This window comes from Mastigoproctus giganteus, chromosome 11 (genome assembly GCF_048544385.1).
Source record: "Mastigoproctus giganteus isolate SK-2022 chromosome 11, ASM4854438v1, whole genome shotgun sequence".
Taxonomy (NCBI): domain Eukaryota; kingdom Metazoa; phylum Arthropoda; class Arachnida; order Uropygi; family Thelyphonidae; genus Mastigoproctus; species Mastigoproctus giganteus.
Window position 1 is genome coordinate 125,505,227 of NC_143585.1, and position 26,745 is coordinate 125,531,971.

The 26,745-nt window shown below is 39.6% G+C and overlaps 1 protein-coding gene across 1 annotated transcript in view; it reads right to left on the reverse strand.

Annotated features, from left to right (window-relative positions):
• The window catches only part of LOC150078417 (coiled-coil domain-containing protein 125-like), a 253,546-nt gene that overhangs the window by 51,317 nt on the left and 175,484 nt on the right, over positions 1–26,745 (reverse strand). Inside the window, exon 8 of the mRNA XM_090385396.1 lies at positions 10,650–10,779. Within this exon, the coding sequence (XP_090241522.1) occupies positions 10,650–10,779 (130 nt within the window). The remainder of the gene's footprint in view (positions 1–10,649; positions 10,780–26,745) is intronic.

Consider the following 26,745-nt stretch of genomic DNA (forward strand, 5'->3'; position numbering starts at 1 on the left):
ACGTTAGATTATTTGTTTCAAAGAAAATATTTATAACATCAAAAATCTTCTTCCCGTTGTTGTTCCTTCCAAAGCTTTGCAAAATAGAAAACTCTCTAAAATATCCCCCTCGTAGCAGTATCCGACATATACAATAAGCTGGGCAAGGTTTGAAATATCTGTGGATTCATCTAACTGTATTGCAAAAATTGGACTTTCAATTGATTTAATAAATTGAATTTGGGTTTTTTGGCACAAGAGCCTCTTGGGGCTTATTGTGCCTGTTCAATATTTGCTTATCACAAATTTCACGTTATTGTGATCACAGACTATTATAAAGATTTATCTGTTTCATATCAGTAAACAGTTCCTCAAAATTTGCTTCATTGCCAAGAATATGCAATAAGGTTAACGGTTCCTGCAAGTGGGATAGGGAGATAAAGCTTGATTTTCTGGTAGTTGAAAGTTGGGGACATTCATGTCCCCAACTTTCAACTACCAGAAAATCAAGCTTTATCTCCCAATTGTTAGCTGCGACTGGCAAAAGAACACTGAGGAGGGTTCTCTCCCATTAGCAAATACAGATGAGTTGGATGTGAATGACCGATGCGGAGCCATGCTAGAATTATTTCTTGTCACCTGCTTTTTCTGATACTAGATGTCCACAGTTTTGGCTCTTTTTTTTATCTGCAGCAGTTTATTATTTATTTGAGCTTTCCAGAGGTGAGACCATTGTTTCCTACATGTTGTTTTAATGATGGATTTGTAGTCAGTGTAGGGCGCTTTTAGTTGCGTGGAAGAGCCAGAGTCAGGGTGTTTAGCGGTGAGGTCCATTTGTTCATTATCTGGGATGCCTACATGACCAAGTATCCAGCAGAGGGTAACCTTCTGGTTGGCTGTTTGATAGTAAAATAACTTAGATCGTATCTCTTTAAGAATGGGATGAGAGGGCGAAATGGTAGATTGAATAGCAGTTATTGCACTTAAGTAGTCTGTGTATATCAGAGATTGCTTGATATGGCTGTTATGTATTTTATCTAGAGCTAGTTTTATTGCAAATAATTCTGCAGTATAGATACTGCATTCCATAGGAAGAGATGCAGCAACTGAGAAGGTGGAAGAAACTGCTGCAGCACCTAAGGCTGCATCTGTTTCGGAGCCATCAGTATAGCATTAGTAGAGGCATACGATGCAAGAAAGCAAGCTTATGAAGCATCAGCCAAAAAAAAAAAACCAAACAAACCCACTCCCATTTCACTCCTCCATTCGTTCCAAATACCTGTCCAGCACAGCCTTAAATTTATTTAGACTATTAACTTCCACAACAAAACATGGAAGTCTGTTCCATCAATCAACTACCCGCTGGCTAAAGGCAAACTTCTGCACATCTATCCTACAACTGTCTTTCCTCAATTTGAATTTATGCCCTCTCAGGTGATTATTCTGAGCAAGAGGAAGAATCTCATCAGCATCGAGCATGCTCAAACCATTCAAGGCTTTATACACCTCAATCAGATCACCTCGCAGGTGCCTAGTCTCCAGACACTGTAATCTGCAAAACTTAAGCCTTTTTTCGTAAGAGCAACCCTTTGTTCCATTCACTAATCTTGTTGCCCTTCTCTGTACTCATTCCAACAGCTCTACATCCTTCTTAAAATGAGGTCTCCAGACCGGTATACAGTACTCAAGGCTTGGCCTGACATTGCCTTATACAAGGGGATAATCACCTCCTTAGATAGGTATTTTATCTGAGTTTTCCAACAAGTAAGTTTTATGGAGCTGTTGAAAGTTGATATTTATTATTATTAGCCATATGGTACAAGGAAGCCTGAGGCTTATGCTGCACCAACCAAAAAAAAAAAAAAAAAATTCCCGAGTTACCCCCTGAGAAAGAGAGAGAGAAGTACAAATGAATCACTAAGAAAGAGAAGAATGATGATATCCAGCTCAGGACCCTGGGTTTGCCAAGCCCATACTCACCAGATGTGAGCCCCCAGGGTTAATTTTGCCAGAGAGGATTTTCCCCATCTTAAAAAGAAATCGTCGCAGAGAAGTGAGCATTCAGTCCAGGGAGCTTCAGGAGTATCAAGGTCTTGGAATATGTTGTCAAGGGTTGTCAAGGACACTACTGACACTATGCTGCTGCAACAGGATCTGGAAAGGTTGAGCAGATGGGCTGAGAGGTGGCAAATGAAGTTTAACATTGACAAATGTAAAGTACCACACATGGGAAACAGCAACCCCAGAGCAACGTATCAACTCTGTGGTACTACACTGACAGTGGTAGAGAATGAAAGGGACTTGGGGGTGATTGTGCAGGCAGATATGAAGTTCTCTGAGCAGTGCAGACGGGCTGCAAGAGTAGCTCATGGAGTATTGTCAATGATATACAGAAATTTTTCCAGCAGGGATAAGGAGGTGATTATTCCATTGTATAAGGCAATGGTCAGGCCACACCTAGAGTACTGTATACAGGTCTGGAGGCCTCATTTCAAGAAGGATGTAGAGCTGCTGGAACGAGTACAGAGAAGGGCAACAAGATTAGTGAATGGAACAAAGGGGTGCTCTTACGAAGAAAGGCTTAAGTTTTGCAAATTACAGTGTCTGGAGACTAGGCACCAGCGAGGTGATCTGATAGAGGTGTATAAAGCCTTGAATGGTTTAAGCATGCTCAATGCTGATGGGATTCTTCCTCTAGCTCAGAAAAATCACCTGAGAGGGCATAAATTCAAACTGAGGAAAGACAGATGTAGGATAGACGTGCGGAAATTTGCCTTTAGCCAGCGGGTGGTTGGTTGGTGGAACAGACTGCCATCCCTTGTGGTGGAGGTTGATAGCCTAAAAAAGTTTAAGGCTCAGCTGGACAGGTATTTTGAACGAACAGAGGGGTGAAGTGGAAGTGGGTTTTTTTTTTTTTTTTTTTTTGGCTGATGCTGCATAAGCTTGCTTTCTTGCATCAAATGCCTCTACTAATGCTAATGCTAATGCTAATGTTCTGAAATTTAATATCCCAACTGATCATGAGTTCTTGCAGGAGGTTCTCCACAGTTCGTCCCTGTGGAGCAGTTTTCATTAAGTTTATTGTATATAATTTAGCATATTGAGGATCAAACAGGTATTGCCAGCTGGGGTGGGATGGTATGCTTTTAATTTTTGCTGCATAATTACACAATAGAGTTTTCCTCCTGAGTTGCAGAGGGGGTTCATTTGCCTCAATATATAGTCTGTGAACCGGAGACATTTTGAGGCTCCCAAAGCTATCCAGGGCACTGTATGGTGTTCAGACATAATAGGGAGTTTTTCCTTGCGGAGTCATAGACAGGTGTACCATAATTCAAACGTGACTGGATTAAGGTTCTGTAGAGGTGTAAGAGGGAGCTTCTATCACCAGCCCATGACATCGCAGAGACAGCTCTTAGGATGTTTAGTTTTTTAAGACAAGTAGTTTGAAGGTAAGCTATATGGGAAGCAAAATTTAGTTTGTTATCTAAATATAACCCCAACAGACGAAAATCGTTGGTGACAGGTATCAGGCTGTTTTTGGGTGTAGTCTTCGTTTTTTACAAAAATGAATTGCAGTGGATTTCTTTTCTGCTAGGGAGTAACCATTTCATAATGCCCATGATTCTATTTTAGCAATAGAGATCTGAAGCTGCTTTTCTGTGATGTTCATAGTTTGGGATTGACAAGAGATGAGGTCATCGGCAAACATGTACTGTTCTACTGTATTAGATACATCCTCTGTCATGTTTGTAATTTGAATTGCAAATAATGTTGCACTGAGAATGAAACCCTGCAGTACACCCTCCTCCTGTTCAAATGTTTTGGATAGATTATTCATGTATCTGACCTGAAACGTTCTCTGGCATAGGAAGTTTTGTATAGGAAATTGCAGTAGATGACCTCTCAAGCCGGAAGAATGAAGATCTTGAAGTACACCATATCGCCAGGTGGTATCAAAGGCTTTCTCAATATCAAGATTAATCATGACTAGATGTCGTCCCCTTATGAAGGCATTACGGATATTTGCTTCTGCTTTTATCATTACATCTAACGTGGAACGGTTCTTTCGAAACCCGCACTGATATTATTTAGCAAGTTGTTAGTTTCTAGGAACCACGTTAGCTACCTGAGAACAATTTTTTCCAGGACTTTGCCTAAACAACTAGTCAGTGAAATTGGCCTGTAGTTATGTGGAAAGGTATGATCCTTTCTGGGCTGCAGGAAGGCTAGAACTATTGAGTGACACCAGGAGGTTGGGTAAGCATTTTCTAAGAATATTTGATTGTAGTAGTTTAACAATGTTCTTTTTGCACTGCTGTTAAGCAGTTTTAAAATTATGTAGTAAATCCCATCTGAAACAGCAGCACTACTGGATGTTTTATTGAGTGCCACTAAAAGATTCTGTTAATGTGAATGGCTGGTTGTATGCATGTGAAATTATTGTAGAAAAATTAATCTTATGCTGTTCTGCAGATTCTTTAATTCGCTGAAAGATTGGGTTGTAGGTGGATATTGCTGATACATGGGCAGGTGTTTCCGCTAAGGCATTTTCTATTTCTCCCAGCGATGACAACTCCTTCCCTTCCCAATTTAGTATTGTAGCTGAGGACTGAACATATTTGCCATTAAGCATCTGTATTTTTCTCCAGATGATTCTGCTGTCCATGTCCTTGTTTATACTTGAGGAAAAGTTAATCCAGGCATCTTTCTTTGCTTTTCATCTTATTTGGCGGAACTTGGCTTTCTGTCTTTTGAAGTTAATCAGGTTACTAGTTGTGAGGAATTTTCGAAATAAATTCCAGGCTCTATTTTTCTCATGTTTGGCATGTATACAATCTTGATTCCACCAGTAATCATTGTGTTTACGTTTTCCTGGTAAAGATTTTGGATCAGTTATATGTTCTGTGACATTGTCTAGCAGGGATTGGATTATTTTGTCATCTAACTGGACATAAGAGGCATATTCATTCCAGTGTGCCCTACCAAATTTCCAAACAGAGGGACGTGATGAAGGGGAGTTTGCCCGTGTTTGGAGCTTGCAGAGAATCGGCAGATAACAACTGTTTAGTGGGTTTTCAAGAACAGACCACTCCATAATTGGGTATATGGAGGGAGAACAGATTGAAATGAATATAAGTTACACATTGAAAAATGAATATAAGTTACACATTGAAAAATGAATATAAGTAGGCTTCCCAGTATTCAAAATGGTGAGTTGGTAAGCATCAAGAAAGGATTCTATTAGCTTACCTCTCTTGTCAATTGTTGGGATCCCCACAGTGAATGATGTGCATTGAAGTCTCCGAGCAAGCAGAACGGAGATGGTAGCTGGTCTATTAGTTTTTCTAGGTCTTCTGAAGAGAAGGAGAAATTGGGAGGGATATAGATTGATGCTATTGTAAGGGTGATGCCAATTACAATGCACACTGCCACTGCTTCAAAAAGGGGACTGAAGAGCAATATGTTTCAGTGGAACGTTGTTTCTAATGAGAATTGCCACACCTCTACGGGCTGGCGAGTTAATGCTCCTATCTCGTCTGAAGATGGTGTAATTTTTAATGGTAGGACACACTTGTGCATTTAAGTAAGTTTCCTGTAGGGAACGCCTGCTGGTTCACAGTGGTCGATGAGATCATATAAATCTTCTTCTGTATTGTGAAAGCCTCTACAATTCCATTGGAGGATTCTTTCCATTAAGTGGTTTTGTTGTTTATTTTTGTTTCTAACTGCTTTTTAGTGGGGACTTGTTTGCATTGATCCAATTTTGCTTTGTCTTTCTTTGGAAAGTAGGGAAGTGTGACGTCCATCTCATCGGTCGCATGAAGTTCTAATATACCATCATCTAGATCACTGTGTTGGTCAACATCCATTCCTGTTGAAACTGGTGGGTTCAGTACCTTAGTTTCTGCCATTTTTGATTTTGCTGTTGGAGGTACATCGGCTGGAATGGTAATTGGGGTGTTACTGGCTTGTTCATTTTTTTGTTGTGAAGGACACTGTTTGGAAGCAGAGAGCATGGAACGTGCCCAATATATCGATGGATATATTTGGAGGAACTGTAATATGTTTGGATACCTATTGACTGAAATTTTTTAGCAGCCATGGCATATGTATGCTTTGGTTCTGTTTTGAGTATTTCTCTTCTCGCCTCTGAGTATGTGACTTTATTCTCGACTTTATATTTTTGGATTTTTTTCCCTTGCTTCCATAATTCGCATATTTTGGAGAAAGCCGGGCGATTACCCTTACAGTTTGGGCAATGAGAAGTAGCAGTGCATTCAGATTGATTATGCTCCTTTGATCCACAATTAGGACATATTGCCTCACCTCTACATGCAGTTTGGGAGTGTCCATATTTTTGGCACTTATAGCACCTGATTGGGTTTGGGATGTAAGGATGGACACGGAAATGAAGATAGCCTGCTTTAACAGATGTTGGTAGGATAGGACAGCTAAAAGTGAGGATTATACTCCTTGTGGGAACAAGAATACCGTCTTTCCGAGTCAAAATTCTCCTTGCTTGGATGGCTTTTTGTTTCACGAAGCTCTTAGACTATTTCCTCCTCTGATACATTTAATAAGTCCCATTCTGCGATTACTCCCTTTGAGGAGTTTAGAGTGACATGGGGAGTAACTTTTATTGGTTGTCTGCCAAAGGTAGTCAGCTTTAATAACTTTACAGAATGTTGGGATTTCATGGTCTCTACCAGAATATCCCCAGACTGGAGTCGCCTTACCATTTTCGGTGAGCCTGCAGCAGACTCAATACATTTCTGAACAAGGAATGGTGATACTTACTCAAAGGCTGGTCTGAGAGCAAGTGTAGAATGAGGAATGATGATATCTCCTCTTGAGGGGTTGTTCTCAACCTCTTGGGTTGAGAGAAGTCATTTTCATTGTCATTTGTGTCTCGTCTTGAGCTCAATGGCTCTAAAGGTGGATACATATTGTTATCCATCTTTGCTCCTTTCAGCCCTGGGAGAGTGGATTTCTTCTCCCAGGTTTTTTTTTTTTTTTTTTTATGTAAACCCCAAACACAAGAGGTATTAGAACCTATAGTACTTAGTTACCGGTCCCACCGTGGGGAGGCAGGAGCAGTGCCACTAGACTGACCAAGCGGTATAAAAGTTAGTACGTTAATTTAAAGAAAAAAACAGAAGAAAGGTGTTTTTCCTTTCTGAGACTTGCTTATGATTTGTAAGACTAAGTTGCCTATTAATTAATAGAAAACTAAGAAAACTTTTATAACTGAAACAGAACTATATCTTGAGAAAATGCTCTAGAAATCACTCAGAAAATCACTTGATCACTATAATGCTTGGCACCTGGGGCCAATTTTACGTTGTCCGTGATAACTGCAATAAGTCACGAGACTGTCTCTGGACACAGGAATGGTACAATTCTTTAAATCGTACTTTTCTCCATGCATAACTGAAATAATTTTTATTGCAGCAAGAATGCACCAAATTCAAAGCAGAATAAAGCTTGCATACTATATATACACACACCCAGAGACTGAGTTCCCCGAACCAATATATACACACACTTGCTATGTATATTTACTGTTACCACACATTTTCACCTCTGGCCTTTAGGCAATACAGTTAATTTGATAAGTTGTGCTGTAGGAAACACGAATTAAGAGCTAAAGTTTTACTGTAAGGGATTAATTGAGTAGTACTTCTCAGTACTACTTCTCAAATGCTGAGTAGTACTTCTCAGTACTACTCAGCATTTGAGTAGTAGCGAGAAGCCACACTAGTCAGCTGCTTTTTGTGTATCCATACCCAGTGAGCAAATTAAGGCGTACTCCTGATGCAGTAGGCAGTTGGGTTCATTCATATCTCAGACTTAGTTCAAGTAGTAAGATCTCTACACCTACAGTATGGAAAAAGTAATTTTAACAACAGGTTTTTAGCTTTCATGTACACAAAAAATAAATTTATTTAAAAATTTCTGTGACTACTCTGGGGGTCATGCCCCACAGTTTGCGCACCACTGGGCTAAGGAACTAAGCCAACAGAAGGAGGAGAAGAAAGAAAAAGATAAAGAGACTCCTCTAAAATCTATGAATATAAGCAATCTACAGTACATCCTTTTAGCCATGGAGACCTTCACTGATGAGCTCTATGAGATTGACCACGACAGGTAGCAAAGTGTGAAAGTGAAAAGGAGCATAATTGTATCCATTGGCCCTTATTCTGATATTCTCAAATAAAAAAAGAAAGAGGAAATCTCAACAGTCAACACTGCATGCTTTCTTCAAGAAAAGGGAAGATCCCCAACCAAGGACTTCATCAGAGAAGCAAAATATCTGCATTATGCCACTATCAAAAAGATCAATGCAGGGGCTTTACAGTGGCACTTATAAAAACTTTCTGTCTGGGCTTCGAACATATCAAAGTAAATGTACAAAATTAAATTTTTTTATTTAATTATATTTAGTTTGGTTATTTTATACTGTATTACATTTATTTGATTTATATTCATAAAAATACTGTTTTTACATTCATAGCATTCATTTCAGAGTTTAAATATAATAATATTATATTACTTATGTTGATTTTGAGAGGGGTGTAGAACGTAACTTACTGACTTCTCATTGACTTACATAACATCATTAGGTTTATTTTACACTGTTTTTTTTTTTTTTTTTTTTTTTGCAACCGTTTCTTCAGGAATGGAATCCAATCCTAAACTGAGGGCTACCTATATTCTAATACAGTGGATTCCGGTTATTTGGGCCACCAGTTAATCGGGGCAGCCATTTATTGGAGAAAATCTTAAAAAACAGAAACCAATCAAGAAAATAGCCAGGGTTTACTTCGCTTAATTGGGACAACATGCCGTTTAATCGGGGCAGGAGACCGAAGCACTGGAGATTACCCTACGATTGTCTCCGACCGTTCAGTCAGATTTCTGGAGGTCACAACCATAAAACAATAAAAACAATTAGCAGTCACATGTTTATTGGACTTTTCTGTTAGTGCAATCTATCATAAACGGATAGTAAACTCGATCTTATTGAATTTGCGATAATACTGACAGCTGGAATTCTGTGGGTTATTATGGTGAAATGTGTTTACACTTCCATGAAATCGTCAATCATATAAAAAAATTAATTTTCAGATCTTCTCTTCATTCCTATTTTTAAAGCTTTGTAACTGGTTACTCCGTTCTCACTTGCACGTATCGTGTTACTTGCAATTTGTGTGTCGTGTTCTTTGTTATTGATTGCTTATCTTTTTACTGTTTTAAATTTTAACACCCCCCGCCCACAAATGTCAGTGAACAGAAATGTCAACTAGTACGTATGTACATATTACAGTAAGTATTAATTATTCTAATTATTACGTATATTTTTCCGATTTTCACGTATCACTTAATTTTTTTAATTGGCAAGGTAATAAAGGTTAATTTGTGCTTAATATATCTTTGCTTTTATAGCCTGTGGATAATATTCCTCCTATTTTCGCTAATTAGAATCGCTGTTTAATAGAATTAAAATTCAATTCACAAACGTGATCACAATGACCGGCGCTTACTACACATCGTATAGTGAACGCACTTTACTATGTTGAGTTTGTCGTAACGTGATTCGATTGTACAGTGAACCAATTGTAAAGGGGGGGGGGGATACATTGTATTTTTAACTATTTACGTGAAACTTCGGATAATTGGGGCAGCCACTTAATTGGGCCAAAATGCACTAGTCCCAATGTGTAAAATATAAAAGTAGGTAATTATCAAAACAATAATGGAAATAGGTAATTATTATTAATTTTTAATTAATAATAACCTACTTTTATTTTTATAATCAAATTCAGGAAATTGTTTTTTATTCTTTCTGAAAACGTGTTTAAATAGCTGTTTTCCCAGATAACAGATAAGAGCAGGTGGTGACTTACGAGCTTGACGATGACTCGGAACACTAAACTGCAGGTCTACTGACGTGTTTTGTTTCGGTCTCAGTCTGCCTCAAGCTATCATGTGGTCAGATAGTATACAGAGTGTTTCTGTGATTTCTGAATTGTGACTTTATTTATTAAATAATTGTGCAATCCTCACAATTAAAAATTTCACGTATTTTTTGAAATTTATGGCATAAAAAAACAAACTGTTTCTGATATCCGTAAATCAAAGGCCAAATTGCAACATTTTTCTTTAAAATACAGTGTTGATAGCTCTAAACGTGGTTCTACGGGGGGGGGGGGGTAGTTAGTAGAAAACACATGAAAGTTGCGCAAGATAAAAACTTATTATATTGCATATTCTTTATCATAATTTAATAATTTTATATTGTACAGTACCATATATTGTGTTAGAGCTTTTTTTTTACATTAAGAACAATAAAAAATGCCCACTCCCCAGGTTACATTCGATTTAACGGACTTTTGGCATTAAATGGACACCCCTTCTCCCCTATTAGTCCGTTAAATTGAGTTTTTACTGTATATATATGCACAACAGTTTAATAAAAGATAATTAAATTGGATGTGGAGAGAACTTAAACCCTAAGATGTATAACATTAATATAAAGTACCTTCAAAATACTCTCTATATCATGAATTATGAAATTGAATATTTGAGCACATTTCACTCTTTCATCCTTTTTTTAAAATATATAATCATAAAAATTCTAGTTGTATTACAAAAAAATACTTCACCATAAAGTGCTTCAATATCTGCCAGTCTTTTCATCAGCTTGCGATTTTTTTTTAGTTGTTCTTCAAAGGCATCTCGGTATACATCTGTCAAACTCAAAGCATCCCAAAGCTGTTTTTCTACTTTTTCAAGCTGTAAATAATTTATTCTGTAAAACCTTTTTTTTTTCTCCAATTAACATAATATTTATGAATTCTACTTTAATTCACAAATTTTTTATTTTGTCATATAGCTATGGAAAATTATGACATTTAACAATCACATGACATCATGTTATTTACAATTTCTCTGCAGGAAAAAGAAAATTCAGAAAATGACTAATACCTTCATGATGAAAACTCAAAACAAAATAAGACTGAAAAATTATCAGAAGAATAAAAAGTGGACATTCTTCCATTTTTAAAACAGAAGTATTTTAGGTCAACCTGACAAAAAAAAAAAAAAAAAAAAGTCATACTACTCTATTACCTTACAGTTATCTCATGCAAAGCACCTTGGCTTACCAATTCAATTCTTCTTACCAATTATCTCTCTCTCTAACAAATCTCCAGTCTTACTAACATAATTTCTTTATCTTATTTAATGTGTTGTGCAAAAGTTCCTTTATTTACAACAAAATCAATTATAAAATATGGTCACAGAAAGGTATTTTTGTAATAGAGATATAACAATATAAAACAAAAAGCACTTACTCCATTTTTTATAATAATAAAAACACCCTTTATTAAAATAAAAATAAAATATGTTTTCAATTACAGAACACCCAGAGGAATTTCACAAACTAAATATTTCTATTTCTATTAGATTAGCATACAAATAACCAAACTGTGAGCATACAAATTAGAAACTGGATGCTTAGATAACCCACAACATCTAAAAAGATATGGTTAGAGCCTAAGCTCAGAACTGTCAGTTGATTTTGATTTTATTGGTGCAAAAACGACTGGTTATACTGCACTAGGAAAAATTTAAAATACGAAAACAATAGATTCTGATACCTTTAAAAAGGTTACCTCATCAAATTATTATATGTATGTATACAATTTCTCTGTAGGTCATAATGTTTGGGCTCATTGGTGTATAAAAATACACTGATGAGCCAAAACATTATGACCAGACCACCTACCTAATATGATGTTGGTCCTCAATGTGCAGCCAAAACAGCTCGTACCCGGTGAGGCATGGACACTACAAGATTTTTAAATGTGTCTTGTGGTATCTGGTACCAACACGTAACCAGCAAATCTTTTAACTCCTGTAAGGTCCGTGGTTGAGATGCCGCAGATCAGAGTTGCTATTCCAACGCAAACCACAGATTATTATTATTAGCCATATATGGTGCAAGAAAGAAAGAGAAGAATGATGAAAACCAAGAAAGAGAAGAAAGTTGATAACCAACTAAGGACCCTGGGTGTGCCAAGCCCATACTCACCAGATTGTGAGCCACTGGGGTTGAAGATACTCGATCAAAGATCAAAGTATACAGCCCTCATAAGAGACAAGAAAAAGGAATGCTGGAGGCACTTGGTGGGAACTACTGGAAACAATAACCCTTGGGGAGTTGTCTACAGAATAGTGACCAACAAACTGCCAAGAGGAGATGTCTTAGAAACTACTGTCAAACCAGATGGAACCCCAACCCTGCGTTGGGCGGATTCTGTAAATAACATCCAAGACAGTATCGTTCAGACTGAAACTGGGAATCATTCCCCCCCCACCCAGCTAGACATTATAAAAGAAAACACTGAATATGACAATGCCAATACTGAACCTCTGTTTACTATACAGTAATACCCCGACTTACGCTACCCCGACTTACGCGAACTCGGAGTTACGCGGTTCTTGATTTTTTTTCGTTTGGCAACGCTGCCGCCCACTATCTTCAAGGTCGTTTTTCATATGTTATCGATATACGGTGCGACGGCGGAGAATGAGGGCGAAAGATGAACAAAATTCAACTTTGTTGCTTTTATGTTTTTTATATCGGTGAAGGGGAAACACATTTCACCATAATAACGTAAAAATCAACACAATTCCAGCTATCGGTATAATCGTAAATGCAATTAGATCGAGTTTACTACCAGTTTATAACAGATTTCATTAGCAGAAACGCAACTGGATTTTTATTGTTTTATGGTAGTAACCCCTAGAAATGTGAGGTGTTAATAGTGTATCTCTGCCTTTATGGTGTTGTTTATTCAGTTGCTACATGCGCGCAGCTTTGTTTATGTGTATCAAGCGTGCCTCCTCGTTTTGTAATTGTGCTTTATTCCCTAAAAATGAGTAAAATACTTAATTAAAAGGTGTGAAAAGGAAGCGTCCTGGTGAAGACACTGCAGATTCAGAGAGAAAAAGAAAAGCAATTATCGATAAACAGAGGCGGACTGGATCAAAAATTCTTAACAGGGAAAATTTATAGTGGCCTCATACTATGGTTTATGGCCAAAATCACACTGGCCCACCGGGGTTTCCCCGGTAAGGCTTATGGCCAGTCCATCTCTGTCGATAGAGAAAAAATATGAAATTGTGAAACGCTTTGAGCGAAATGAAAGACCATGTGATATTGCACGTGCTACAGGCCTAAATGAAGCAACGGCGAAAAGCACATGACAATTGCAAACTTGACAGGTTGAAAATTGAAAAGGGCTCAATTGTAAAGGGCTTAAAATTTTAGAAAACAGACTCCAACGAAGAACGCGTTATAGCTACAAAGCAAGGAATAAAAAAAATTATTAGCTTGCTACGAAGAAATTCTGCGTGAAAAAAAGAACGCGCTGTGTCGTCAGACGAATTTGTTAGATTTTATGAAGCCATCGACATCGAAATAACTTTTTTACGTAAGTCATTTGTTTTTTTTAATACATATTTTGTATTAATATGTATAAAGAACTGCAATTTTATTAATATTTTTCTTCTAAACTAGTCTTTTTGTTAGTCCTTGGTCCCAATTAAGCAAAATTTATATGTATTTATATGCAAAGTTGTACCCCGACTTACGCGAATTCGACTTACGCGATTTTCGTCGGACCCACCTATCGCGTAACTTCGGGGTATTACTGTACAAGACTTAGAAATACCACTATCTAAAACCAAAAACAATAAATGCCCAGGTTTTGACCTCTTAGAGGTTGAGATTATCAAAAAGATTAGCAGAAATAGCACCAGATAAATTAATAGCACCATATAATAACTGTAGGAAGGTATATTCTCAAAAATATGGAAAAAAGCATTGTTAAGATTAATTCTCAAAAACTCTGAAAAACTCCCTACTGATCCCAAATCATATAGTTTGATTGATTGATTTTGTGTTTATTGGCGCAAAAACAGCTAAGGTTATACTGCGCCATGAAACGATTAAAATATCAATAAAGATAAATTCTGGTAACCTTTAAAAAGGTTACCTCGTCAAATTGTTATTTATAAATGTGGGTATATATTAGTAGCTTTTAAAAATTTAAAAACTGCCGACACGTGGTCGTTGTCTGATAAAATCTGACTGAGTGTATAAGGCTCAGTCGAATGAGTAAAAGCGGTAAAATATATATTGCGAACATGGGTAAAATGAACGCAATCTATTAAAATATGCTTTATAGTTAAAACGGTGTCGCAAGACTCGCACATAGGAGGGTCATCCGCCCTCAGCAGAAAAGAATGTGTCAAATGACTGTGTCCTATGCGGAGTCGGGCAAGAACAACTTCCTCGCTCCGATTCCTGCGCAGACTAGACTGCCATATTTCTATTACAGGCTTTATTTGGTATAATTTATTTGTTCTCTGTCTGTGCCACAGTTCTTGCCAATGGGAATATATCTTGTTACGTATTATTTGCCTGTAGTCTGTATAGGGGACTGACAGGCAACAATTATGAGTGGGTGTTGCTGATTTGGCTGCAGCGTCAGCCAAATCATTTCCTTTTATCCCAATGTGGCTAGGAATCCAGCAGAAGCGGATATCAAACTTGTATTCATGAAGAGAATGTATCTTCTGCTGAACCCGACAAAGAACTGGATGAGAATTGTGTCTCAGAGATAATAAAGCCTGTAGTACACTGGAAGAGTCAGAATATATTATTGACCTTTGGAATTGACAAGTTCGAATGTGATCCAAGGCTAGCTCTATAGCATACAGCTCTGCAGTGTATATGCTGGATTCAGGAGGAATCTGCTGAGATATTATAGTGTCTGGAAAGACAGCAGCAGATCCTACGCACGATTCAGACTTCGAGCCGTCTGTGTAAACGGACAGGAAGTCTGAGTGCTCAGCTTGGTGTGCAGAGTAGAGCTTCTGGTAGACAGATGACGAGGTTTCAGACTTTACCCATTTCTTAAGGGAAAAGTCGCATGGTGGGGAATGAGCATGCCAGGGTGGAAGAGTTTCTTTTGGTGTTTCTGCCACCTTGTCTACCATGATGTTAAACTCTCTGATTAGCTCTTGGACACGAATACCAAAAGGTCGGTTGGCAGTCTGACGGGTATTATACAAGTTTTCCCAACGTGGCTCGAAAACGGATGCCCACGTAGGATGGTCTGGCAGGGATTTCAACTTTAAAGCATAGTTTAAAGACAACTGCTTACGTCGAAGGGATAACGATGGTTCGTTTGCTTCGACGTATAAGCTCTGGACAGGAGATGTTCGAAAAGCTCCAGTAGCGATACGGAGAGCCTGATGGTGGACAGGGTCCAGCCATCGGAGGACACTATCTCTAGCTGAGGAGTATACCTGGGACCCGTAGTCTAATTTGGGGCGTACAAGTGCACGGTAAAGCCGTAGTAGGGTGCATCGATCTGCTCCCCAACGCGTTGAGGAGAGAGAGCGGAGAATATTGAGACCCCTCGTGCATTTTGTACGAAGTTGACGAATATGTTCGAGAAAGGTCAACTTTTTATCAAACACAAGTCCCAAGAATTTTGTGTCTGACACTACTGGAATAACATTTTGCCCGAGCCTTAATTCAGGTTCAGGATGAAGACTACGCTTGCGACAAAAGTGTACGCAAACGGTCTTCTCCGGCGAGAACCTGAAGCCATTGGCAAGTGCCCAGACATTCAGATTATCAATGGCTTTCTGCAGTTGTCTTTCAATAACCCTCATGTTGCACGACTGACAAAAAATGCTAAAGTCATCAACAAAGAGGGCACTGTTTACAGTTGGAGGAAGTTGTTCTATGATGGAATTGACTTTGATGGCAAAAAGCGTGACACTTAAGACTGATCCTTGTGGTACTCCCTCCTCTTGGCGAAAGGAGCGAGAGAGTGAGGATCCCATACGAACTTGGAAAGATCGATTGGCTAAAAAATTTTGAATAAAAAAGGGCAGATGCCCTCTTAGGCCTAGGCTATGTAAATCTTTTAAAATGCCAAATCTCCAAGTTGTGTCATACGCTTTCTCCATGTCAAAGAACACCGACACCAAGTGTTCGCGTTTTAGGAAAGCATCCCGGATGGATGCTTCCAATCTAATAAGATGGTCCAAAGTGGACCGGTTCCTTCGGAAGCCGCACTGGATTCTGGAGAGAAGGTCGTTTGATTCTAAGTACCATATTAAACAGGAATTAACCATTCTCTCCAGGATTTTGCACAGACAGCTAGTCAGAGCAATAGGACGATAATTGGTGGTGACCTTTGGATCCTTTCCTGGCTTAGGAAAGGCAAGAACGATTGCCTTTCGCCAGGAGTCCGGAAACTGCCCTTCAGTAAAGATTCTGTTATACAGAAGGAGCAGACAATCCATAGATTTTGGTGAAAGATGCTTAATCATTTCATAATGGATGCCATCTGGTCCAACGGCACTTGCTTTGGAAAGAGCGAGGGCTCTTTTCAATTCCAGAATAGTGAAATCCCCGTTGTAGGGATAAATGCCCTTAGTTTTAAAGTTAAGTGCCTGTTTTTCGATTTTATATTTCAGGACCAGGAACTCTGGGGAATACGAAGATGTTGCAGAGATGTTAGAGAATGTTTCCCCAAGAGCATTGGCTATTGCAGTTGGATCTGCAATAGCGCATCCATTATAATCTAGGATTGCAGAAGGTTGGGAGGTATATTTTCCCTTCATTTTCCGGATTTTATCCCAGACTACCTTAGAGTTGGTAGACTGGTTAACAGATGATGTAAAACGGATCCACGATTCCTTTTGACTCTGACGACGGATGTAGCGTGCTTTGGCTCGTGCACGTTTGAAGGCTATAAGGTTGTTCGTGGTAGGATATCGGCGAAATATCCCCCACGCTTTGTTTTGAGCCTTTTTTGCTGCTGTGCATTGTGAATTCCACCAAGGTTTAGGAAATGGTGGGAACCGGGCTGATGTTTTTGGGACAGCATTAGCAGCTGCTTGGACAACAGTTTCTGTGATGTACTTAACTGCATCATTGATAGGCTCTTGACTGACTGTACTAAGATCAAAATTTGCCTGATGTTGGAAGGCAGTCCAGTCAGCCTGATCAATCTTCCACCGCGGTAGCCTGAAGGGAAGACATGGTCTCCCACTGTGTAGCAAGGTTATCACGGGGAAGTGATCACTACCGTATGGATTCTCCTCCACTTCCCAGGTGAGTGAAGGGAGTAGAGAAGGGGAGCAGATAGAGAGATCAATGGCAGAAAAAGTACGGGTAGGCATGTGGAAAAAGGTGTTTGTTCCAGTATTTAGAAGGGAAAGGTCATTGTCATTGAGCATACGCTCTATGACTCGTCCCCTTCCGTTGATGTTAGCACTACCCCACAGGGTGTTATGTCCATTAAAATCCCCAAGAAGTAAGAAAGGGGGAGGCAGCTGCGTTAGAAGATCATCAAGGTCTGCCTGGGAGATGTCAGTCCCAGGTGGCAAATAAATAGAGCATACAGTTAATAAGAATCCCACTGAAAGGCGAATTGCAACAGCCTCTATGCTGGTTGTAATTAGCAAGGGCTGCACTGGGGTCTGGTTACCCACCAGGATAGCCACTCCCCCATGTACAGAGCCATCCGCAATTCTATCCTTTCGAAAAACTGTGATGTTGTGCATGGTGGGATCATCATTTGCCTTTAGATATGTCTCCTGCAAGCAAAAGCAAACTGGCTCGTGCTTTTGCAGGAGGGCCTTGATGTCATCTATATTTCGCCGGAATCCACGACAATTCCATTGTAGGAATTTAGCCATTATTTTGGCTTGGTGGGTCCATCAGGCGGCTTCCGAGGTGCTGAGGGCTTACTTTTGTCAGTCTTGGATTTATCTTTTTTGGGGAAGAATGGACGCTGTCCCGTGTCCATTTCCTCCTCCGCAAAGAGTTCCAAGACTGACTCTTCGGGTACCTCCTTCTGTTCGACCTCCATGTTTTCTTGGGAAGTAGGAGGTACTTCACCTTTCTTATTTTTTTCTTTGGTGATTGCCTTTGTTACTTTAGGAGCATTAGGAGGTACCGATACAGGAGTGGCAGTTGATTGGTCCTTCTGTGCAGGTTTTTGCGGACTTAACAGATAACGCACGATGGGAGTGAAAGACTCCTTTGGAGGGATGGACATGTCCGTCTGTGTTCCGATGGAACACCTCCCTGCTACCTTCTGGGCGTAGGTAGGCTTGTTGATGTTGAGCGGTTTCACCGCTTTCCTTGCCTCCTGGTACGAAATGTTTAGCTCTGCCTTCAGCCGTTGTATTTCTTTTTCTTCTTTCCACCTCTGGCATGCTCTTGAGTAGGCCGGGTGTTCTCCCTCACAGTTAATACAGGTGGGTTTTGGGGCTGAACATGCTGTTGTTTCATGGTCCTTTGCACCGCATCGAGCGCATGCAAGGACTCCACGGCAGGCCATTTGAGAATGTCCATACTTCTGGCATTTGAAACACCGTAAAGGGTTCGGAATGTATGGACGCACTGAACAGTTGATGTATCCAGCTTTAATCTCATCAGGAGGTTTAGGAGTGTTAAAAGTCAGGATAACGCTCCTGGTTTTAACAATTTTTCCATCCCTTCGCGCAGTGATTCTCTTGACGGCAATGACTCCCTGTGGTTTTAATTCGGAGCAGATTTCCTCCTCGTATACGTCGAGAAGGTCCCACTCCGAAATGACACCTCTCGATGAATTGAGTGTTCTGTGTGGTGTCACTGTTATAGGGATTCCTCCAATTGATGTTGTTCGGAGGAGATGTTCAGATTGCCTGTCATTTTTAGTTTCAATTAAAAGGTCTCCAGAACGGAGCCTCTTAACTGATTTGGGAGAACCTGCTAACCCATCTAACCCTTTCTGTATGAAGAAGGGTGACATTTTTCCAATCGGTTTTTCAGTGGTGGAATGCATGATTAGAAATCTTGGGACCGGCCCTGATGATGGTGTTTCAGTTCGCTGTCTCTTTGTTGCAATAGTATTATCTGCCTCTCCGTCTATGTTTTCAGATAGGGACCGGGTTGGGGCCCCTGAAGAAGTAAGTTTATCAGGATTCATGAGTTTTTTTAAGTGGTTCAGTGCCCGGGCTCCCCACCCACCACGGAGCCCAAAGGGACGCCCACTACCCGGCATGCAATAAATGCGCTCGGGAGTGGGACGCCAGGGCTACCCAGACACCATACCCGCACCGCCGCCAGCCTGAATCCTGTCCCTCGGACCATGAGGGTAGGGGCATGGCTTTGACACGGTTGACCCTCGCAGGCGAACCTACTAGCCGATTGATCCTAGCCGGGCCTTCCAGGACCACCCGTCTTGTCGAAGCAGGGGCCAAAGTGGTGTATTGAAGCTGGGCCCCTCAACCACCAGGATCCCCTTTTCCGAATTTCCACGGGTCGCAGCGCACGGCAAACACGCCGGATTCCATTGATGTAAGCCCGGAACCTAGGCTGTGGGCGTTGGATCCCAGTGATGCTAGTCTGGAAGTCCAGCAGCGTCACTGGGAGGTCCCCTCACCACGTACAGGTGCCCACGTCGAGGGGCCCAAATCATATAGACCAATAGCCCTACTCCCTGTACTAGGGAAAATATATGAAAGACTAATATACAGCAAATTATCTCAATATTACACAGAAGCAGGTTTACATTCCAACAATCAGTACAGTTTTAAGCAGGGCAATTCTACGGAGGATGCCATGGACCACCTACTGACAACAGTTAAAAACACAGAGGAGAAATATATGCTGGCAATCTCCATTGACTTTGCTGGGGCATTTGACTCACTCTGGTGGCCTAGTGTCCTTAGGAGACTCCGCCAGGCAAATGCCCTACAAAATCTCTATAAGGTAATAAACAGCTACCTTACAGACAGAAGTGTCTCAGTATGAACAAGGTTCCATGAATTGACATGCCCTGTGAATAAAGGCTGTGAATAAAAGCAAAGATTGAACCCCACAGGGTTCAATCCTTGGCCCTTTCTTCTGGAACATTGTTCTGGACGAATTTCTGGCCTTGGATCTGGGCCCCGTGGAAAGCCTGGCCTTTGCAGATGATATGATTTTCCTTGTAAAAGGTAACACGCGAGTGGTTGTAGAGCAAAGATCAAATGCTGCCCTCTTTCAGCTGCAGGAGTGGGCACAAATGCACATGCTCAAAATATCGCCTGAAAAAACCAAACAAATACTTCTAAAAGGAATTTGGACATAAAAAGACGTCCACAAATCAAAATTAACACCACCACTATAAAAATGGTAACAGAACTAAAATACCTTGGCGTGATCTGGGATTCAAAATTCTACTTGAATTTGATCTACTTGGCGAAGAAAGTGAGAAATTATGCAGGTATGATTGCCAGGATCAGTCAAGCAGACTGGGGACTCAAAAGAAAGACCCTGGCAATCATACACCGAGCAATGTTTCTACCTGTTATCACTTATGGAGCCGGTGCGTGGTTCACCCGCTTGGCCGTGACCACCAAATACAGAGGATGCGGAAAGGTCAGGGAATGACCACTGCATATCCCCAGAGCAATATGGCCTTAGTTGCTAATGCTCCTAAAAAAAAAAACAAATAACAAAAAAAAAATAAAAATAACCCGCTCGGCCATAGTAAGAAATAGGAATAAATTAGAATTGATACAAACAACAATACTACTCACTATTACCAGAGCATGTCGCACAGTAAGCACACCTGCACTACAGTTGCTGGCTGGAGCTCTCCCACTTTACCTGGAAGTAGCCAAAACAGGCTTATATTATGGATTTAAAAAGGGCATACCCACAGAATTTCTGAGGATAGCCCTTGATACAACCAACACCTTCAATGATGAAAGAAAAAGAATAGCCACAAAGCTCCATGAGCTATGGCAAACAAAGTGGGAGCAGCAAACCAGAGGTCTGGTTACCAAACGGTTTCTGCCACGGGTGTCAATGGTTAGCCCAAAGCCACCTAAGTGGTATGCCCCTGAACTTTTTACAACATTTATATTGACAGGTCACGGCTCCCTAAAGGCGAAACTAACCTCCTTAGGGCTGATTGATGACCCAAACTGAACTTGTAGCGAAAGTGAAGATTGGGCACACATTCTATATGAATGTATAATATATGACATCCCCAGAACAGAGCTAATAGCACAGATTGGCCCCCTTCCCAGGAGAGAAGAACATCTGTTCATCATAGAAAAGGAAAATTATAAAGTTTTTACATCTTTCACATAGAAAGTATTCGAAATGCGCAGAACAATCCAAAGAATGGCAATTCAGCCCCCCAGAAATTAAACAATAATCAATAGTTAAAATTGCCCAAGTTTCCCACCACGCCCAGACAATGACTTAAAACTGTCAGGATAGCAGTATTCTGCACCCTGACAGAAACCTGACATGACAAAACTCCCCAGGACTACCCTGCCATGTGTAGGAACCTGGAGCCCCACAACAAATAAGTAACCATGTAGGGGAGGGAGATGTACAGGCAGCCAGGGAAGCAGATTAGCTAAAAAATATCAGTAAGCTAGTAGCAAAGGGATGCAATGTAGAATGAAAGATAAAATGAATGAATGAGAATGAATAGGCTGGGCACTGAATGAACTAGGAATTATGGTAAAAGGGAATAAATGGCAGTTTTGGTGAAAGAAAAAGTGACTTACTATGAGGGAAAGAGAGAGTGAATGAGTAGAAGAGCAAATGTAATTGGCCGAAAGAATACAAAGTTAAAAATAACTTACATTACTTTATATATACTGTACTAACAAATATTTACTAACCACATAAATACTATCACTGCATTCTCCCCTGGGCTTCAAAAAAAAAAAAAAAAAAAACTTGCAGCTAGGCCTGCACCAGTGGTGGGATTCAGCCGGTTCGCACCGGTTCAGCAGAACCGATACCTAATTTTTTGTTGAGCTCGGCGAACTGGTTGTTAAAATGGCACTTGTGATCAGGGTTCTCTCTAAGGTGGGCGCCTGGTATTCTGTCATATTTAATCTGCATAGCCTATGCCATTTATTAATTTAGCAAGAAATTTTCATTTAGTATCGATAAAATGAAGAAAATGTGTGTTCTGACTGATGTTTATCAATGGTATAAGCATAGTGTTTTGTTTATAAAAGTTTATGATATGACCACACGTGGACAGAATCAGTAAAAATATTCAAATATATAGGCACATATCCACTCCTGCTCTATAATATATTAAAATAAAACATTTTTAAAATTTTTTGCAGTAGCCCTTAAAAGGATGAAAAGGCAACAGAGTTTGACAGATTTTTTTCAATAAGAAACCAAAATCAGAATTTGTATTAGAATTGGCCTTGGATTCAGTTACATCACCAACAATTTTCATTGAACTAGTTGAATTGGAAAAACAAGATGCAGAGACAATATGTTCTTCAGTTATGGAAAGTTTAAATAATGTTGGGCTTACTAAGAACTACCTAGAAAAAAATTTAATAGGATTTCGCTCCGATGGTGCCAGCGTTATGCTTGGGAGAAAATCTGGAGTGAGCACTAGGATTGCAAAAGAGTTTCCAAACATAATAATATGGCACTGTTTAAATCACCACCTCCATCTTGTTTTAGATGATTCGATAAAGGAAATAAAGCAAGTAAATCATTTTAAAATATTTATTGATAAGATATATATTATTTTTCATCAATCCAATAAGAACCAAATTGAACTTTCCAAAATATCCGAACAACTTGGAATTGAAATTATAAAGATTGGTAGAGTTTTGGGACCAAGATGGGCGGCCTGTAGTTTAAGGTCAACCCTAGCTGTGTGGCGCACTTTATCCAGCACTACATCACTATTTTTATTCAAATAAAAAGTACTTAGGTATGGCTGCCCGTCTTGAAAATATATATTTTATAACTGATTTGGCATTGATGATTGATATTTTAAACGAAATTTCTTTTCTTTCAAATGCACTGGAAGCAAGAAATATAGACATAATAAAGGCTGAAAAACTCGTGATAAGATCTATTAAAGCATTTCAAATGTTTGGAAAGGAAAAGGGTCCATACGAAAAACAGTTGATGAATTAATTACTTCAGAAACCTTCAAAAATATAAAATTTGTAGAAAATCATTGATTTGTTGGGCTTCCTCGGGAAAGACTTTTAGAAAACATCGTAACGAATTTGAAAAAAAAAAAACTAATGGATTGTGAACATTTAAAAGCAAGTTGTAGCCAATTTAAAGATAGGAATAAATTACAATTTCTCAATTTTTTTGGAGCCAGATTACTGGAATATTGAAGTACTAGTTCCATGGAAAGCAGCTGAAGAACAATTGTTCGTATTTAATGGCATTTTTAATTACCAAATTGATATTAATGATTATCGAGATTTTGTGGAAAATGTTTTAAAAAATTCCCAAAAGTGTTCAAGAGCTAAAAATATTGTCAGAACAATTGCTGCAAGTTCAGCAGAAGCAGAAAGGGATTTTTCAAAGATGAACATAATATGTTCAGAGAAGAGAAGTCGCCTAACTGTTTCTAATATATTAAACACAATGACTATTAGTGTAATAGGCCTACCCCTAAAGGAATGGGATTCTACTCCTACAGTGAAAAGATGGTTAAGGATAAATCACTCAGCCGATGATGCTTGGATAAAAGCGAAGAAAATTGCAAGTGAAGACGCCAATCAAGAAGCAATATGGAAATATCTTAAACAGTTTTATTGTTTTTTGTCAGGTATTATTTAATATTTTAAAATTCTTTCTTATAACATAATCTAGTTTTGTGGACCTCTTTTATTGTTCTTATTTAAGTATTAACTGCATGAAATAATAAACTGCCTTTCGGTATATAGTTTTTTTTATACTTATAACGGTCATTAGGGCAGCGAACCGGTTGTTAAATTATTTGAATCCCACCACTGGCCTGCACCACAACTGAAGAATAACAGTAAGTTGAGGTGCCCAGAAAGTGCAGTGCAGAAAGTAAGAGTCGAATAAATGAGATGAGAGCTAGAAGAATGAATAAAAAGTGTAAGCGTGTGAGAAAAAGAACACAAACCATAAATGCTACAGTTAAGTACACTAAGCCTAGTTTTAATTAGTATATAAATTTACACTACACATCACTGCATCCCCTCCTGGTGTGTGAGAAAAAGATGAATGAGTTGAGTGAAAAAAAAAATTGTAAAATAAGAAAAAAGTATAAAAAAAAAAAAAAAAAGAAAAAAAAAAGAATGCAAGTAGAGTGAAAATGCAGATTATGAATGAAGTAAATGTGTATCTCTCTCCCATCCCTTCGCCTGGTGGGTTCCCCACTGCCAGCTAACATATCCACCCCCGGAGCGGGATGGGCAGCTTGACCTTTATACCGGATTCGACACTGCTTGGACATGACACCAACGAAGACATTCTGCGGCTTTGCTGCCAACACGCCATTGGCGATTGAACTGGGTACTCTAACCCGTTCACTTTAAAACCCCATCCCCAGGCAGGGGAGGGAGGAGACATATCTGTCTCCACTCATCCCTGCCTATCCCCCATACTTTGCCTGGTGGGCTCGTCTCCACTGACCTCTTTGAGGATGCCTACTCTATCGTCCCTATTCTTCTATCTGTTTTCCCCCCAGTCTTCAGTCTCCTCCCCTCTCTCACTAAACCGACCGAGTACACCCCTTAGCAATGCCGACAAATTCTAATCAATGTCTAAATTCTACTGGTTTCATGTAAATCTCTAAGACAACTAACAGTATTATCTTTCATCTAGCGTATACCCTCACACGTCTAAATTTAATAACATCAAAATTTTGCCCCACCTATTAGGCCTTTAACACATCTCTTTAGCATTAAACTCCAACCAGCGATTTCATAACAGCAATCTCATTAAGCATTAATGTCAAACGCGTAAATTTCTTTTTTTTTTTTTAGGTCCTACCCACTGAAATCCCAGGAAACTAGGTGACACGACCTGGCAGAGCAATTTGCTGTGATACAGGATACACCCGGCTAGCCTCCACATTAGCATTAGTAGATGCATACGATGCAAGACAGCAAGCTTATGCAGCATCAGCCAAAAAAAAAAAAAAAAAAAAAAAACACTTCCATTTCACCCCTCCGTTCGTTCAAAATACCTGTCCAGCTGAGCCTTATATTTATTTAGGATATCAACTTCCACAACAAGGGATGGAAGTCTGTTCCACCAACCAACTACCCGCTGGCTAAAGGCAAATTTCCGCACATCTATCCTACATCTGTCTTTCCTCAATCTGAATTTATGCCCTCTCAGGTGATTATTCTGAGCAAGAGGAAGAATCCCATCAGCACTGAGCATGCCCAAACCATTCAAGACTTTATACACCTCTATCAGATCACCTCACCTAGTCTCCAGACATTGTAATTTGCAAAACTTAAGCCTTTCTTCGTAAGAGCAACCCTTTGTTCCATTCATTAATCTTGTTGCCCTTCTCTGTACTCGTTCCAGCAGCTCTACATCCTTCTTCAAATGAGACCTCCAGACCTGTATACAGTAGTCCAGGTGTGGCCTGACCATTGCCTTATACAAGGGAATAATCACCTCCTTATCCCTGCTAGAAAAATTCCTGTATATCATTGACAAGATGCCATGAGCTACTCTTGCAACCCGTCTGCACTGCTCAGAGAACTTCATATCTGCCTGCACAATTACCCCCAGGTCCTTTTCATTCTCTACCACTGTCAATGTAGTACCACAGAGTTGATACGTTGCTCTGGGGTTGCTGTTTAACATATGTAGTACTTTACATTCGTCAATGTTAAACTTCATTTGCCACCTCTCAGCCCATCTGCTCAACCTTTCCAGATCCTGTTGCAGCAGCATAGCGTCAGTAGTGTCCTTAACAACCCTGCCAACTTTTGTATCATCTGTAAACTTGAACATTACGCTTGATATACCATCATCAATATCATTTATAAATACAGAAAACGATAATGGATCCAACACTGAACCCTGAGGGACTCCACTAATAACATTAGTCCACGATGAGCAGTGTCCATTGACTACCACTCTCTGTCTTCTCCCCCTCAACCACCCCTTTATCCATAGCAGCAATTTGCCTCCAATGCCACACTGCTCCAATTTGTGCAGCAGTCTTCCATGTACAATAGTATCAAGATCCTTTCTAAGATCCAAGTATATAATATCAAAGTTATTCCTTGCATCCAGCTCTTTTGTGACTGCATCATAGTATCCAATCAAATTGGTCAGGCAAGACTTCCCCTTTACAAAACCATGCTGTGTCCAAGCTATAACTGAAGTCTTATCTAGATGATCCTGCAGTGCTTCTTTAACCAGTGCCTCCATTAATTTTCCTGGAACAGAAGTTAAACTCACAAGTCTATAATTACTTGTGTCAGCCTTTGATCCTCCTTTGTGAATTGGGGTCACATTTGCACATCTCCAGACTATGGGTACCTCCCCTGAGTCCAAGGAAGCTCTCATAATTAAGACTAAGGGTTTGCTGCCTCCTTTAATATAACTGGATAGATCCCATCCATCCCAGGTGCCTTTCTTGTGTTTATCTTCAACAATTTCTCCTCCACTTTACTCTCAGTTATTACAAGATTATCTTGCTTACTGCCAGAATTCAATTCACTTCTGACATTCCCCTCGCCGAATAACTCCTCATGTGTGAATGTCAATGGAAAATATTGATTTAGTTTGTTAGCTACCTGAACAGGATCATCAACAGTTGACCAATCGATATCAAGTGGACCAATCTGATTCATCCCCTTCCTTCTAGAGTTGACATAAGTAAAGAA